Source organism: Hyperolius riggenbachi, chromosome 7, assembly GCF_040937935.1.
Source record: "Hyperolius riggenbachi isolate aHypRig1 chromosome 7, aHypRig1.pri, whole genome shotgun sequence".
In the NCBI taxonomy this organism is placed as follows: domain Eukaryota; kingdom Metazoa; phylum Chordata; class Amphibia; order Anura; family Hyperoliidae; genus Hyperolius; species Hyperolius riggenbachi.
Window position 1 is genome coordinate 252,570,616 of NC_090652.1, and position 13,591 is coordinate 252,584,206.

General features: G+C 44.2%; 1 protein-coding gene across 8 annotated transcripts in view; it reads left to right on the forward strand.

Annotated features, from left to right (window-relative positions):
* Positions 1-13,591, forward strand: part of DYNC1I2 (dynein cytoplasmic 1 intermediate chain 2) — a 213,009-nt gene that overhangs the window by 106,129 nt on the left and 93,289 nt on the right. For 4 of the 8 annotated variants that reach the window (XM_068245518.1, XM_068245519.1, XM_068245520.1 and 1 more), the window contains 2 exons: positions 5,181-5,240; positions 8,018-8,133. In XM_068245518.1, the coding sequence (XP_068101619.1) occupies positions 5,181-5,240; positions 8,018-8,133 (176 nt within the window). Of the gene's footprint in view, positions 1-3,098; positions 3,165-5,180; positions 5,241-8,017; positions 8,134-13,591 lie in introns of all 8 variants that reach the window. The other 4 variants (XM_068245516.1, XM_068245517.1, XM_068245522.1 and 1 more) reach the window with 2 other exon arrangements.

Sequence of the window (13,591 nt, forward strand, 5' to 3'; positions counted from 1 at the left end):
GAAGACATTATCTGCATTGAGTTTGTATGTTATCCCTGTGTGAAGGATTGGTGTTATGTGGCAATGGCAGAGTTAGCTTGTTAACAGCCTTGCAGCGGCATTCTGTACTAATTGCAGGTGGTGCAGGTCTTTTGTTGGAAGGCCTTTATAAAGAACATAGCAATAGTCCAGCCATGAAATGATGAAGGCATGAAGTAGGGTTGGAAGATCTGCTGGAGGTATGAGGTGCTTACTTTTTGCAATGTTCCTTAGGTGAAAGACGGAATGCTTTACAACAGCTGAGATTTGATTCCTGAAGTAAATTAATTCCCTATCAATCAGTAGACATAAGCTGTGCACAAAGTCTGAGCTGCTCAGGTCTGAACTCCTTATTCTTCATGGTGCTGATTGAGACTGGAGCTGCCTTTCTGTCTAATGCTGACCTCCAATGGCAAGAACCTCAGTTTTGTCAGCATTTAGTCTTAGTCAGTTATTATTCATCCAATCCTGAAGCTCAGCTAAGCATGCGTTAATTTGTGGGGTAGGGTCTGTCACACCAGGTTTGAATGATAAATATAGCTGGGTGTCATCAGCATAGCAGTGTTATGGCTTGTTTTTGGATGATTTTTCTAAGTGGTAGCATGTACTGTATATGGTAAACAGCAAAAGGGATAGTAGAGAGACCTGGGCCACACTGTATTTTAGTGGAACAGTGTTGGATAGGAAATACCCCAAGGATACCCTTTGTGTTCTGCCAGCCTCTGTCTCTTGCTATGAGCAAATTATTGCCGTTCTGGACAAGGGCGGTTTCACAGCTGTGATGTTTTTGAAACCAGACTGTAGAGGGTCATAGAAGTTGCATCTTGAAAGCCTGGCTTCAAGTTGGAGATGGACTGGCTTTTAAATAACTTTCCCCAGAAAAGGTAGTTTGGAAACCGGTCTGTAGCTACTATAAGGAAATGATTGCAACTATAATATATGACTACATCTGTCGAACTTCTTATCCTTATACACCAGCAAGTTTAAATCCTATTTTAATTTCACGAACGGCACCTTTCTGATAGTTTTCTTGTGTTTTCAAGGAAAATGGCACACAGGTTGATCTGTTAAAGCCCTGGTTCATCTTGTCCATAGATGTGAACAGGAGTCTATGCAATTACTCACACAATTTTAATAATTTAACTTTTATAGAGTGAGTCACATGACCCAAGGATCTGTGCACAAATTATAGAGCTGCCAGCAGGTAGGGGGTGTGTTCCTCTACAGAGAACAATCGCCTAGCCACTACCACCTCCTCCGTTTGTTCTCTCCCAAGGACAGGGTCAGGTCTGTGTTCAGAGGGAAGGAGTGGGTGGTACTCCCACCACCTTGACTAACTCCTGTGGTTGGTGAATGGTTATGGGTGTCAGAGTTCAGGCAGCCCAAAGACTGCTATTTATATCAACTAAATATTATCCACATTCATGCAGGAAGTCAGCATTGGAAGCCCAGCCAGCTTATTTGCACTGCACAAAAATTTTCATTGCAAATTATCATATAGACCACACAAAACACAATGGCCTCAATTCTAGTAGCCATGTGCTGTAAATGTTTTGTTTTTGTCAATAAATAACCACAATCGGTAAGGGGGGGGGTGTATTTGATTATGTAAAGTACCGTATTTTTCGCCGTATAAGACGCTCCGGCATATAAGACGCACCCAGATTTAGAGGGCAAAAATCAGGAAAAAAACTAAACCTAGGTGTGTCTATGATGCAGGGGTGTCTTAAGGACTTTTTACCCCCCCCCCCCCCTTTCCAGTTACATTACATACTATTACACCACATAAGGGGACAGTGTTATGATTGGTTGTTCCCATGTTGCCTGCCTATGTTCCTCTATGTGGTCAGTGTAGTGATTGGCTGTTCCTGTGTCCCCCTGTGCTGGTCCTGTGCTGTGTCCCTCTGTGCCTGCTCTGTCCCCCTGTGCTGTGTCCCCCTGTGCCTGCTGTGTCCCCCTGTGCCTGCTGTGTCCCCCTGTTCTGCCTGCTGTGTCCCCCTGTTCTGCCTGCCGTGTCCCCACGTGTCCCCCTGTGCCTGCCGTGTCCCCCTGTGCCTGCCGTGTCCCCCTGTGCCTGCCGTGTCCCCCTGTTCTGCCTGCCGTGTCCCCCTGTTCTGCCTGCCATGTCCCCCTGTTGTGCCTGCAGCCCCCTGTCCCAGTGTCCCCCGTCCCCCTGTTGTGGCAGTGTCCCCCTGTTGTGGCAGTGTCCCCTAGTTGTGCCAGTGTCCCCTGTGCCAGTGTCCCCCTGTTGTGGCAGTGTCCCCTATTGTGCCAGTGTCCCCCTGTTGTGGCAGTGTCCCCTGTGGCCCCCTGTTGTCCGTGTGTCCTCCAGTGCCGGTGTCCCCCTGTGCAGGCAGCCTGAGTACACATACATTACCTGCTCCTGCCGCCGCGCTCCTGGCTCCCCGATCCTCTTCTTCCATCTACTGCTGCCCGCTGCTGCCCCCGCCGAACATCGCTGGCCGGTCTTAGCCGCATGGATACGCTATCAGCACACCACGTGCCGGGGTCACGCATGCTGCGAACAACGCTGGCCGGTCCTAATTAGCTGTGCAGGGATACGCTATCAGCGAGAGCCGGGTCACACATGCGTATGCGTGACCTCGGCGCACGTGGTGGGTTGATAGTGTATCCCTGCGCGGCTAATTAGGACCGGCCAGCGTTCGGCGGCATGCGTGACCCCGGCACGTGGTGCGCTGATAGCGTATCCATGCGCCTAATTAAGCGGCCAGCGATGTTCGGCGGGGGCAGCAGCGGGCAGCGGTAGATGGAAGAAGAGGATCGGGGAGCCAGGATTGGAGCCAGGAGCGCGGCGGCAGGAGCAGGTAATGTATATAGTGCTTCCCTGCGCACCTCTGCATCCCGAAATCCGTACCTTCGCCGCATAAGACGCACCCACTTTTCCCCCACAATTTGGTGAAGATAAAGTGCGTCTTATACGGCGAAAAATACGGTATATTTCATATGTATTTAGTGTATAGAAACCCATTGAAAGTATATTTATAGGCATCCCCTATAATAAGAAGAAAATCCAGTGAATATTTGGAGTTTTATTTCTACTATTCTTTTCTATTATACAGCCTGAATAGGAATTCCACTAAAACACGAAAAACTGCAAACTGCTTACAAACTGACTTTACTGCCAGGTACAGACAGGTCTTAAACTGATCGGTGAATCATGTGCTAACATGACAACTATTTTTCAGGAGAATTCAGATTTTCGGTAAAATATTGCAAAATATATGTCCTAATTTACCGCGTTTGGTAAATTATGAATAAAATCTACCAGAATAGCAAACTGCTTTTACCGCATGTGGTAAAATACTGTGTATGCGGTAAAACGGACGCTAAACCTACCAGAATTGAGGTCAGTAAAATAGAAACCCACCTAAACTAGGGTTTCAAAACCGTGTCAACAGAAACAGGTTGATGTAGATTAGCTACCCAGATACCCATAAAAACCAATCCAGTTGCAGATGTTAACTGAAATAAATATTCTGATTGGTTGCTATGACTAAATATGTCATTTCCTTCAGACTAAAGTTTGAAATGCATGCTCATGTTTATAGTATTCAAACATGTAGTAATGACATGGGCCTCAGTTCACCAGAGGAGAGTTAGTAAGAGATAAAAGGTCGGTATTTTATCTCATGCGGTATTTTAACACTGTTTGCAATTCACCACTGTAGGAGGATAGAGAGAGGAGTGTTTGGTAGCAGGCGATAATGGAGCGATATGGAGGCGAAAACCAAGCGATAAACTGTTGGTAGTTATGCGGTGTTAATGATTTGCATGTGATACTTTGCCTCTCTGGATGCTGGAAGTAAAGGATTGTGGGTAGGAGGAGGAGGTTATTACCAGCACGTGACCGCAGAGGGTTACCCTCCCTGTTGTTTGACCCTCTCCTTCCATTACAAATCCCTCCCTCCATTCTGCATATTAAGCATTTACTATATTAAGTGGATGGGTGAAACGGAGGAGGTATTTGGATACATTTCCACACTCCCTCCCGATGAAACATGTATCCAGATTCCTCCTTCGTTTCACCTATCCACTTAAAGTGAACCTCCGGACTAAAAATCGACTCAGCAGCACAGAAAAGGCCTGGTGTTTCTTTAACAGTTTCACAGCATCAGAACTTTGTATTTCTTATACAAGCCTCATTTTTAGCTGCACAGAAGAAAACCGTCTGGGCAGTTTTCCCCTTATGCTGTGCAAAGCATGATGGGATTTCTGATGTTGTTGTTCTCTTTCTGCTGTTTTGGTGCAATTTTTTTTTTTTTACATTTTGAATTTGACATTTGAAGCCTAGCGTGCGCAGCTGGGAGGGGTAATCAGGACACAGGACAGTTGGAACTGTGTCTCCTGCTCCTTGTCACCTCCTTTCAACCAAAAAGATGGTTGCCCCCATGACAAAGATGGCAGCCCCCATGAATCACAAACATTTGCCTGTTCTTTTAAAACAGGGCGAGTAAGAGATTATATTACCTATCTATTCTAATTAACATAACTAATGTAACTTGATGACAGTATGTTTGTGTAGGCTGAAGTTCCCCTTTAAGATTGCAAATGCTTAATATTGCTTAATATGCTAAATAGTGTAAATGGGCTGCTCTCTGGTGCCTGAAATATGTACAGCATAAGCTGTTAATGTGTGCTGCTAGTAAACTAGCTGCAGAGTGAGCTGCAGCAGCTGTGAGAAAATCCAGATATCACCAGGTACATTCAGGGGATAAATAGATCTAAAATATCGAATGGCCACACACCCTTTTTTCCCTGGTGAATTGTGATTTTTTTGTGAAAAATAACGATCGCCTATTTATCGCACATTTATCACATTAATTTCTACCTGTCGATATTTCAAACTATACTTTTGGAGAATTGCTATTTTGAGATAACACAGGAGGTAAATTACCTACCATGCGATAAATAGGTCTGTAACCTCTGGTGAATTAAGGCCATTGTGACTGTTGCATTTTGTATGAGTTGTGTATACTGCATGAAGGTTATATACCGTATACTGCTATTTTACTAACCACAGGAAATGTTCCTGTTTAATTTGTTCTCACACATGTAACTGTTTTTAACAACTTTAGTTTCTTTGCTTAACTAACCTTTGACCTTTTCCGCTACTGCTGCGTGGTTGTCTGGCAACCAATCAGGACGCTGCATTGGGACACCGATCCGTCCGTTCTTCAGCTCCACTCTGACTCTGAACTGGGGTATAAAACATTTACTTTGAATTACATTATAGTCAAGCAAGGTGTTCTCATGCTCTTTTTAGGCTAGCTAAAAACTACATTCAGACGTATGAATATTGTGGCACAGCACAATTATTGATGTCTGCAGTAGCACTCTGATGGCCGGTGCTGGCTGTGCTTGGGGAATAGCATTCCATTGCCCCCTCACTATTGTATTCCCCCACAATGGCTATCATTCATAATGCATTTCCGCATGCGCAAATGCTTAAAACAGCTGACTTTACCGACCACGAAGCTAAATCTGCATTCATAAAGGCTCTTTCCGCATGAAAAGCTGACATTACCGAGCAGAGTGATAAATCACCGCCTTGTACGGTGATTATCGTAAAAAATGTAACAAAATGTTGATTCATAAAGATTAGAGCAAGCGGTGTGAGGTCGGGAAGTACGGCTCCCTCTGATGTGGCGATAACAATGTTAAGTGAATGGAGACACAGACTTCCCAGGCAGCTGCAGTACAGCGGAACACGGAGAAATGTATCAACTCGGCAGCTTACTGTGCTTCCGCAAGCCTACCGCCTGCCTACCGCCAGCCTAGTTCAGGGAATCTCCGCACTACTATCGCAACTGGATACATTTTTATGAATGAGCAGCCAGAAGTCTAAAATTCTGCCAGCTGTGTTTTCCCACATGGATTTACTTTACCGACAACCCTTTTATGAATGATAGCCAATGAGTAAAACCCCCGTTATTCATAACTCCGTTAACCAGAATTCTCAAGCAACTAGAAATAAAATCCTCACCTTGCAGGATGAATAAATCTATTTTTACACTTATTTATACAATAATAAATCTCTGTTACATTAAGTCTGTCCTTTGTCTTAATTTGTTTTTAAAGGACCTCTGTCGTGAAAATCTTAACATTTAAAATTATATGTAAACGTATGCAATTAAGAAGTAAATTTCTTCGAGTAAAATGAGCCATAAATTACGTTTCTCCTATATTGTTGTCACTTACAATAGGTCATAGAAATCTGACAGAACCGACAGGTTTTGGACTAGCCTATCTCCTCATGGGGGTTTCACAGGGATTGCTTTATTTTCAAGATGCACTTAGTGAATGGCCGTTGCTCCGTCCAACTGCCAAAAAAGTGTACGGTGAGCAGGGAGGCTGGCCAGCATCTTTGTATAAATCTTTTTTAGTCCTTATAAAGGATAAAGGCCATGCTGAGAATCCCCTGTGGAGAGATAGACTAGCCCAAAACCTGTTGGTAATGTCAGATTTTTACTACTTACTGTAAATGCCAGAAACATAGGAGAGAAGTAATTTATTGCTCATTTTACTCAGTTAGAAACGTACTTCTTATTTGTATGTGTTTTAAATTTTACGATTTTCACAGCAGTTCCTCTTTAATTGCTGTATTTCTACATTAGTGAACCAGAGTTCATGGTAAGTATACAGTGAGGGGTGTAGTACTGTTTTTTTGGGGGCTGGGCCCATTTTGAACATTGACTTTCAAGCAATCAGAAACTACACTTATCCGGCATCAGCCAATCTCCGTTTGTGCCGGATAATGGGGGTTCAGTTTGCTGGTCTTTCAAGATGGTTGTCTGGTCCTGGCAGCAACCTTCTAAAGTCTACTCTGAAAGTGTTCAATTCTATTAGTATGAGTCATGTTCATGGTAAGGCTGTGGTTTAGGTAGTCTTACATACCACTCTGCACCACTACTTTGTTAAACTTCAGACAAAATGTAGAGGTAGCTCAGATCAAATTCACGGAAAGGCAGCAGATGAACACAAAAACGTAGATTCACCAGATTTGTTGGTTCCGCATATCCACAGGAATGCAGGTTAAGCCCCTCAGCTTTGACATGGTCAAGCTCATTGAGGGATTCCTACAATAACTGTGGATGGAACTGCATCCTAAGCAAGTAATGAGCATAATAATTGGCCACCCACCTCTGTAATAAGCCTCACACCTGTCTAAAGGATAACAAACCTGAAAACAGACTTGCCTGAGGTCGCCTCGCAGGGCAAGGAGCCCCCAACCTTATTTCGGTGCAGTTGGACATTAGGGGGAAGCCACCAACACCCCCTTGCCCCCCCCCCCCTTCTTGCCACTGCAATTACCAAGCCAATGCAAACACAGCACAAAGGTGGTAGAGGCTCTGTACAGGCTGAAAACTAACATATGAGTAGCTCAGAAGAGCAGACAAATACATAAGAGAAAGACTACCATCTTCATTTTTGAATTTCGTGACACTATCCCAGCCCTTGAATTTGTGCTGAATTGGGACATCTGCAAGGATGTATACAGTACCCGTTCTTCCAGTACACAGGCTAGGCCGTGTAAAGGAGCCATTGAAATTTTTATGGTTTAATTTTAACAAAGTTGCTGTGCAGATTGGTAAGTCGGGCAACTCTGCCATTATCTTGATAATGATGTCAAGCAAACATTTACCTATTGGGCATTGTACAGTGGGAAAGGATAGGGGAGCAGACACTGAGGATCTGAAGATAGGTGGACAAGTGTAGGTAAGACAGGTGAGTGGATTGCAATTGAGCTCAGTGACGGTGGTAGGCGCTGTGGTATTGCAGTAACAACTTACCCAGCATGAAAACCTTGCATTTTTCTGGCCATATTTTGAAGCTGGAAGATCAGAAACTGCTCCAGCATTGCTTCCTAACTAAACACTACTTTTATACTGTAGGTTTATTCATAGGCATGTGTTAAGTACAGTGTCTGGTAATTAAGCAGAGGTCAGTGTGTTACAATGTGCGCTCTCTTCCTGTGCAGACGTGGTCCCTTGAAGTTGGGCATGGCCAAAATCACTCAAGTGGATTTCCCTCCTCGAGAAACTGTCACTTACACTAAGGAAACCCAGACCCCAACCTTGACTCAGGAAAATGAAGGTAAGATGTGACTTTCAGTTTGGAATCTTTATACTGTTTTCCAGGAGTAGACTATAATATGTTGTAATGTAACTACGTCCAGCAGTACTAATGGTTTAACCTTAGTCACACCTCCGACAACCTCAGATCAGCAGAATCTAATAACTTGACTACCCCTGGAGTCCAACTAAAAACCTTTGGAGCCAGAGCCTTTTTTCATGCTGCCCCTACCCTTTGGAATGCCTTTCCATACCCAATCAAGATAGCTCCTACTCTGGAGGTGCTTAAATCAAAATTAAAAAAAACACCTGTTTAGTCTGGCATTTATGATCACATAACATTTACCCCGTAACACATCACTATGTAAGGATCTGAGACAAGAATAGAATAGGTTAGCTTTAAAGTGAGTCTGAAGCGAAATCAAAAACAAAAAACAGATACTCACCTAACTAGAGGGAAGTCTCTGGGTCCTATAGAGCCTTCCTATTCCTCCTGCGGGTGCCCATTCTAGCGCTGTGCCCCCAGTTAGCAGTCTCTGATCAATGGGTCAGAGACTGCACTCTGCCACTCTTGGAGGCTTCAAAAGTCCAAGTGCTCCCAAAGGTGGGCAGCTCCATACTGCACATTTACTTGCACATGCGCAGTTCAGAGCTGCCCGTCTTCGGGCGCACTCGGGCTCCTGAAGACTTCTGAATGAAGGCTCTTGCGGTGGGGAATTTGAGCAGGGGAGCCAGCGCTGGAATGGGCGAACCATGAGAGGAACGGGAAGGCTCTATAGGACCCAGAGCCTTCCCTCTCCTGAGGTGAGTATCTGGTTGTATTTTGTATGCCACTTCAGGCTTCCTTTAAGGTTAGCTTTAAATATCAGCACTTATGAAGCAGAGTTATTTAAAAAAAAAAAAAATAGTACAGGCCGCTTTGGGTTTACTTTGAAAGAAAGGAAGAACCTACCTTAAAGGGAAGATCCGCGCAGACTATAAAAAACAAACTGCACTTACCTGGGGCTTCTTCCAGCTCCTGGCAGTCGATCAGTGCCCTCACCGCAGCTCCTCTCCCTCCCCGCGTCCAGTGGTAAAGAAGCCGACCTCTCCAGGTCGGTTTCCAGTTCGGCTTCTGTGCGCTCCACGGCGGGGGGGGGGGGGGGTCACGTGGTGTAGGGACGTCATCGGGTCTCTACTGTGCAGGCGCAGAACTAGTGCGCCTGCGCAGTAGAGACCCGATGACGCCACTCACACCACGTGACCCGCGCCGTGGAGCGCACATGAAGCCGATCCGGCCATGTCGGCTTCTTCACCGCTGGACATGGGGAGGGAGAGGAGCTGCGGCGAGTGCACCGATCGACTACCAGGAGCTGGAAGAAGCCCCAGGTGAGTGCAGTTTGTTTTTTATAGTCTGCGCGGATCTTTACTTTAACTAGTTAATGAGACCAAAAGGGCTATTCTTGGACTAACAAAACGGACAACACTTCTATTTTTGTATTTTTACTTATTCATAAAATCAGTGTTTCTGAAACAATCTATTAATGCTTCAGTACGCCTCTACCTATTCAGTGAGGGGGCCTTGGGCAAGACTCCCTAACACTGCTACTGCCTATTGAGCACTCCCTAGTGGCCGCAGCTCTGGAAATTTTTGTCTACAAGGAGAAAAGAGAGATGAAAATGATCCTTGTCTATTAGTCTATAGCGCATTTCCACCTTTTATGCAAATCTTGAAAAACAATCTGCCTGAATACTTGCACAAACAGCATATAAACTGAACCTACACAAACAACATATAAAATGCATATCTCTCCTTGTTAAAGCTAAAAAATGCAACAACAAAAATGTTATGTAGACCACGGCCTTCTCTTTATACCTATAGACAAGACAACACTCTTTAGGACAAAGGGAAAAAAAGCTGTGAAATAAAATGTAATGTCACATGTGACAGGAATCACACATTACATATGTATGTATTCATTTGCTTTTAAAAGCCGTTAAGTTGTGTAGAGATAAAGAGATCTTACGCCGGGGTACAGAGACAGCTCTTTGCAAATGCGGCTGTAACAACGACTAAATAAATGAATGTACAATTTTCCTTTTATTCTTAGCTGCATCTGTAAATAACTGTTTGACAGGCACCTGAGAAATCATCCCGGGAGCGATCGGGAAGGGTGCTGAGATTAGCGCAGGCATTGTGGAATTGCTTCTACCCCATACTCCATGAGTAAGTCTGCAGCAGGGTGAGACCACAGCTGTGCGCCGCCGCGTAGAGCTGGGCACAAAATCCCCTTTATTTATTCACCGTCTGAGCATAGTAATAATAATGTTTATTTATATAATGCTCATCTCTCAGCGGGATTGGAAAATGATTCACAGTTACAAGTAAAAACCTGAAAACGGTTCAAAGAGAACAAACACAATATAAATATGAGGGATATAAAAGAACAGCGCGTGGTGATTGGAAATGAATCGTGATCTGGGGAAAATAGCGGAGCCTTCAGCTTGGTTTTCAGAGGCGAGCTTTACCGCTGCTTGATAAGGGTCTACTCAAAAACATTGGGAAATATTGATAGAAATTGAAAATAAATCTATGTTGAACGTCGGTAGAAATTTCAGGTCATTTGTGAAGTGAAGCTGCTCCTATAGGACCCATTCATTGCTGGGGTTGTTATTCTCAATGGAGGGACCCTGGGAAGAGACTATAACGTCTATGCGCTGTGAAACGCGTCGGCCTTCAGCGCATTTTGCATCTTTTAACACCACTTTACCACAATTTGACTTCAATTCGCAATACAACATTAACGCGGCAAGTTTGCATTTTGATCCCTATAAATACCTCGGAGAGCCACTTAGGAAGTTATGAAAAATTGCTGTAAAGTGCAGCACAGAGGGGAAGGATTGCATATTTTTTCCTTTCCTTTGAATATAAGCTTTCAAGCACCCACACATCTCCATCCATATTATCATGGCACTGGGTGGAATTCTTCTTTCAAGCAGATTTCGAAGTATTTAATTAAAAAACTAAACAAAACTGAAAACTTCTTTCCCAGCTTGCCTCCCATAACAGATGTAGTGTTAAAGAGTACCTGAGATGGGTGATTATAAAGAAAATATACATACCTGGGGCTTCCTCCAGCCCCCTTCGGCCTGATTGCTCCTACGCCATCCATTCTGCATCTTCATTCGACAGCAACTGGCCCCGGAAAATACTCCAGTTGTGGCCTTTCAACGCAGGGGCAGTCCAGCCAGGAGCGTGGCGTGGGAGCGATTGGGCCGGAGGGGCCAGGAGGAAGCCTCAGGTATGTATATTTTCTTAATAATCTCCCATCTCAGGTTCCCTTTAATAAAGTAAGAGAAGAAATTGGAACTGGAGCTGCAGTCAGCCAAAAGCTCAAAAGCTGAGACAACTGTAATGAAATATGGAACAGGCTCCCAAAATGCGTAGGTATTAGTACGCCGCCAGTGAACTGGGCACAGGTTGAGCCGAATGACGGCTCACCCTTCTGCCGCTCAAAATCCCAGCGTCGTTAAATACTATTTCCCCTCCGAGCTGTAGCAACTCAGAAGGAGAAATAATTTGGGGTCCGGCAATTGCCAGAACCCGAATTACCCTTATGCACCCCGCGCACTTTAGCATTACTGTTATTGTGGCACCCAGCTTCAGCTCCAAGTGCCGGAACCACTTGCTTCACCCAAAATGGTCCAATAACCACCAACACACTGTGGAACCGGCATTTAAGGTGCTTACCGCGTATTACTCTGTACCAGTTACGGTTGCAAAAAATTCACTGTGCGGTTATTTGCAACTGTCTCCATGGTTGTGGCAGGAGACGTACTCCATATTTGGTGAAAGTCCCCTAAGCTTGTCAGGGTGTATGGTCTGTTTCAGTCTTCATAATCATGAAAAACCCATGGGAGGCCCTCCACCATTAAAACATCATGTAGCTAATTGTGGTTCAGAACAGTATGGCTTCTTTTCTGATTCTTGCTGCTAAGCTGGCGATTGCCAAAAAAGTCAGTATTGCCGATCCCATCACTGGGGATATGGGGGTATTTGGGGATACGGCAAGCTGTAATCAGGTTGTCAAGCTTCTGCACTGGGGTTTCTACATGACTTAAAAGTGCTCGATTCTGTACTGGACAGTAAGTAGCCTACTTTGTATGTCACTAAGCAGGAGAGGAACACTTGTGAGCCTGATGGTGCTTAAAATACATATGATGTTTTTAAATACTGTAGATTACTGCAAAATGCATAAAAAAAGCTTGGCCTTGCGCTAGGGCTTTAAGAATCAGGAATAAGTAACAGTACAGTGCAGACACTGTATCACCACAGTGTTCCCCTCCTAAGTGTTAAAGGGGAACTTCGGCCTAAACAAACATACTGTCATCAAGTTACATTAGTTATGTTAATTAGAATAGATAGGTAATGTAATCTCTTACCCACCCTGTGTTAAAAGAACAGGCAAATGTTTGTGATTCATGGGGGCTGCCATCTTTGTCATGGGGGCAGACATGTTTTTGGTTGAAAGGAGGTGACGGAGCAGGAGACACAGTTCCAACTATCCTGTGTCCTGATTACCCCTCCCAGCAGCATGCGCTAGGCTTCAAATGTCAAATTCAAAATGTAAAAAAAAAAAAATTGCACCAAAACAGCAGAAAGAGAACAACAAAATCAGAAATCCCATCATGCTTTGCACAGCATCAGGGGAAAAAAGCCCGGGCAGTTTTCTTCTGTGCAGCTAAAAATGAGGTTTGTATAAGAGAAACAAAGTTCTGATGCTGTGAAACTGTTAAAGAAACACAAAGCCTTTTCAGTGCTGCTGAGTCGATTTTTAGACCGGATGTTCACTTTAACTACTCCACAGCCACCAGGTCACCACACTTCACACTGGCTCGCAAGGTCTAAATGACAACGCGGACCTGAACTCAGACCTTCCACTCTGCTCTAAAAGATGAGCGGCATCATAATAACGTTTAAATAAAAACATTTCATTGTTGAAGCTTACAGAACTCCTACAATAAGTATGCAGTGTGTCTACTTCCTGGTTTCATGGAGGCAGAGAAAGGGTTAACCTCTTGTGTTTACATATTAGCGGTGTCTGCGTAGGACTTTCTGTGCTGACATAGCTAAGAGATCAAATTACACTTATGATTACAGTACTTACAGATGAGGGGATACTAGATAGGCTCTTCTCTGTAAACACACACAAGGTGCATTTCTCTGTGTTTTCCTTGTCTAATTTGCAAGAGATAACTTCCACTTTAAAGTGAAACTAAACTCAGAATTTCCTCTCTGCTCTAAAAGATTAGCCACAGCATGATAACTTTTAGCGGAGAAAATGTCTTCATTAAATGTAGGGAAATCCCAAAGCATCTGAAGTTTAGGGTTAGCAGGCAGGGTGCACCCCCGCGTTAGTAAGGGTAAAATTAATGTGCGCGCAGCTTGTGCATGGAAATCTTGCTGCTAGTTGGTGAATCAAGCCCTATATGTGAAATAA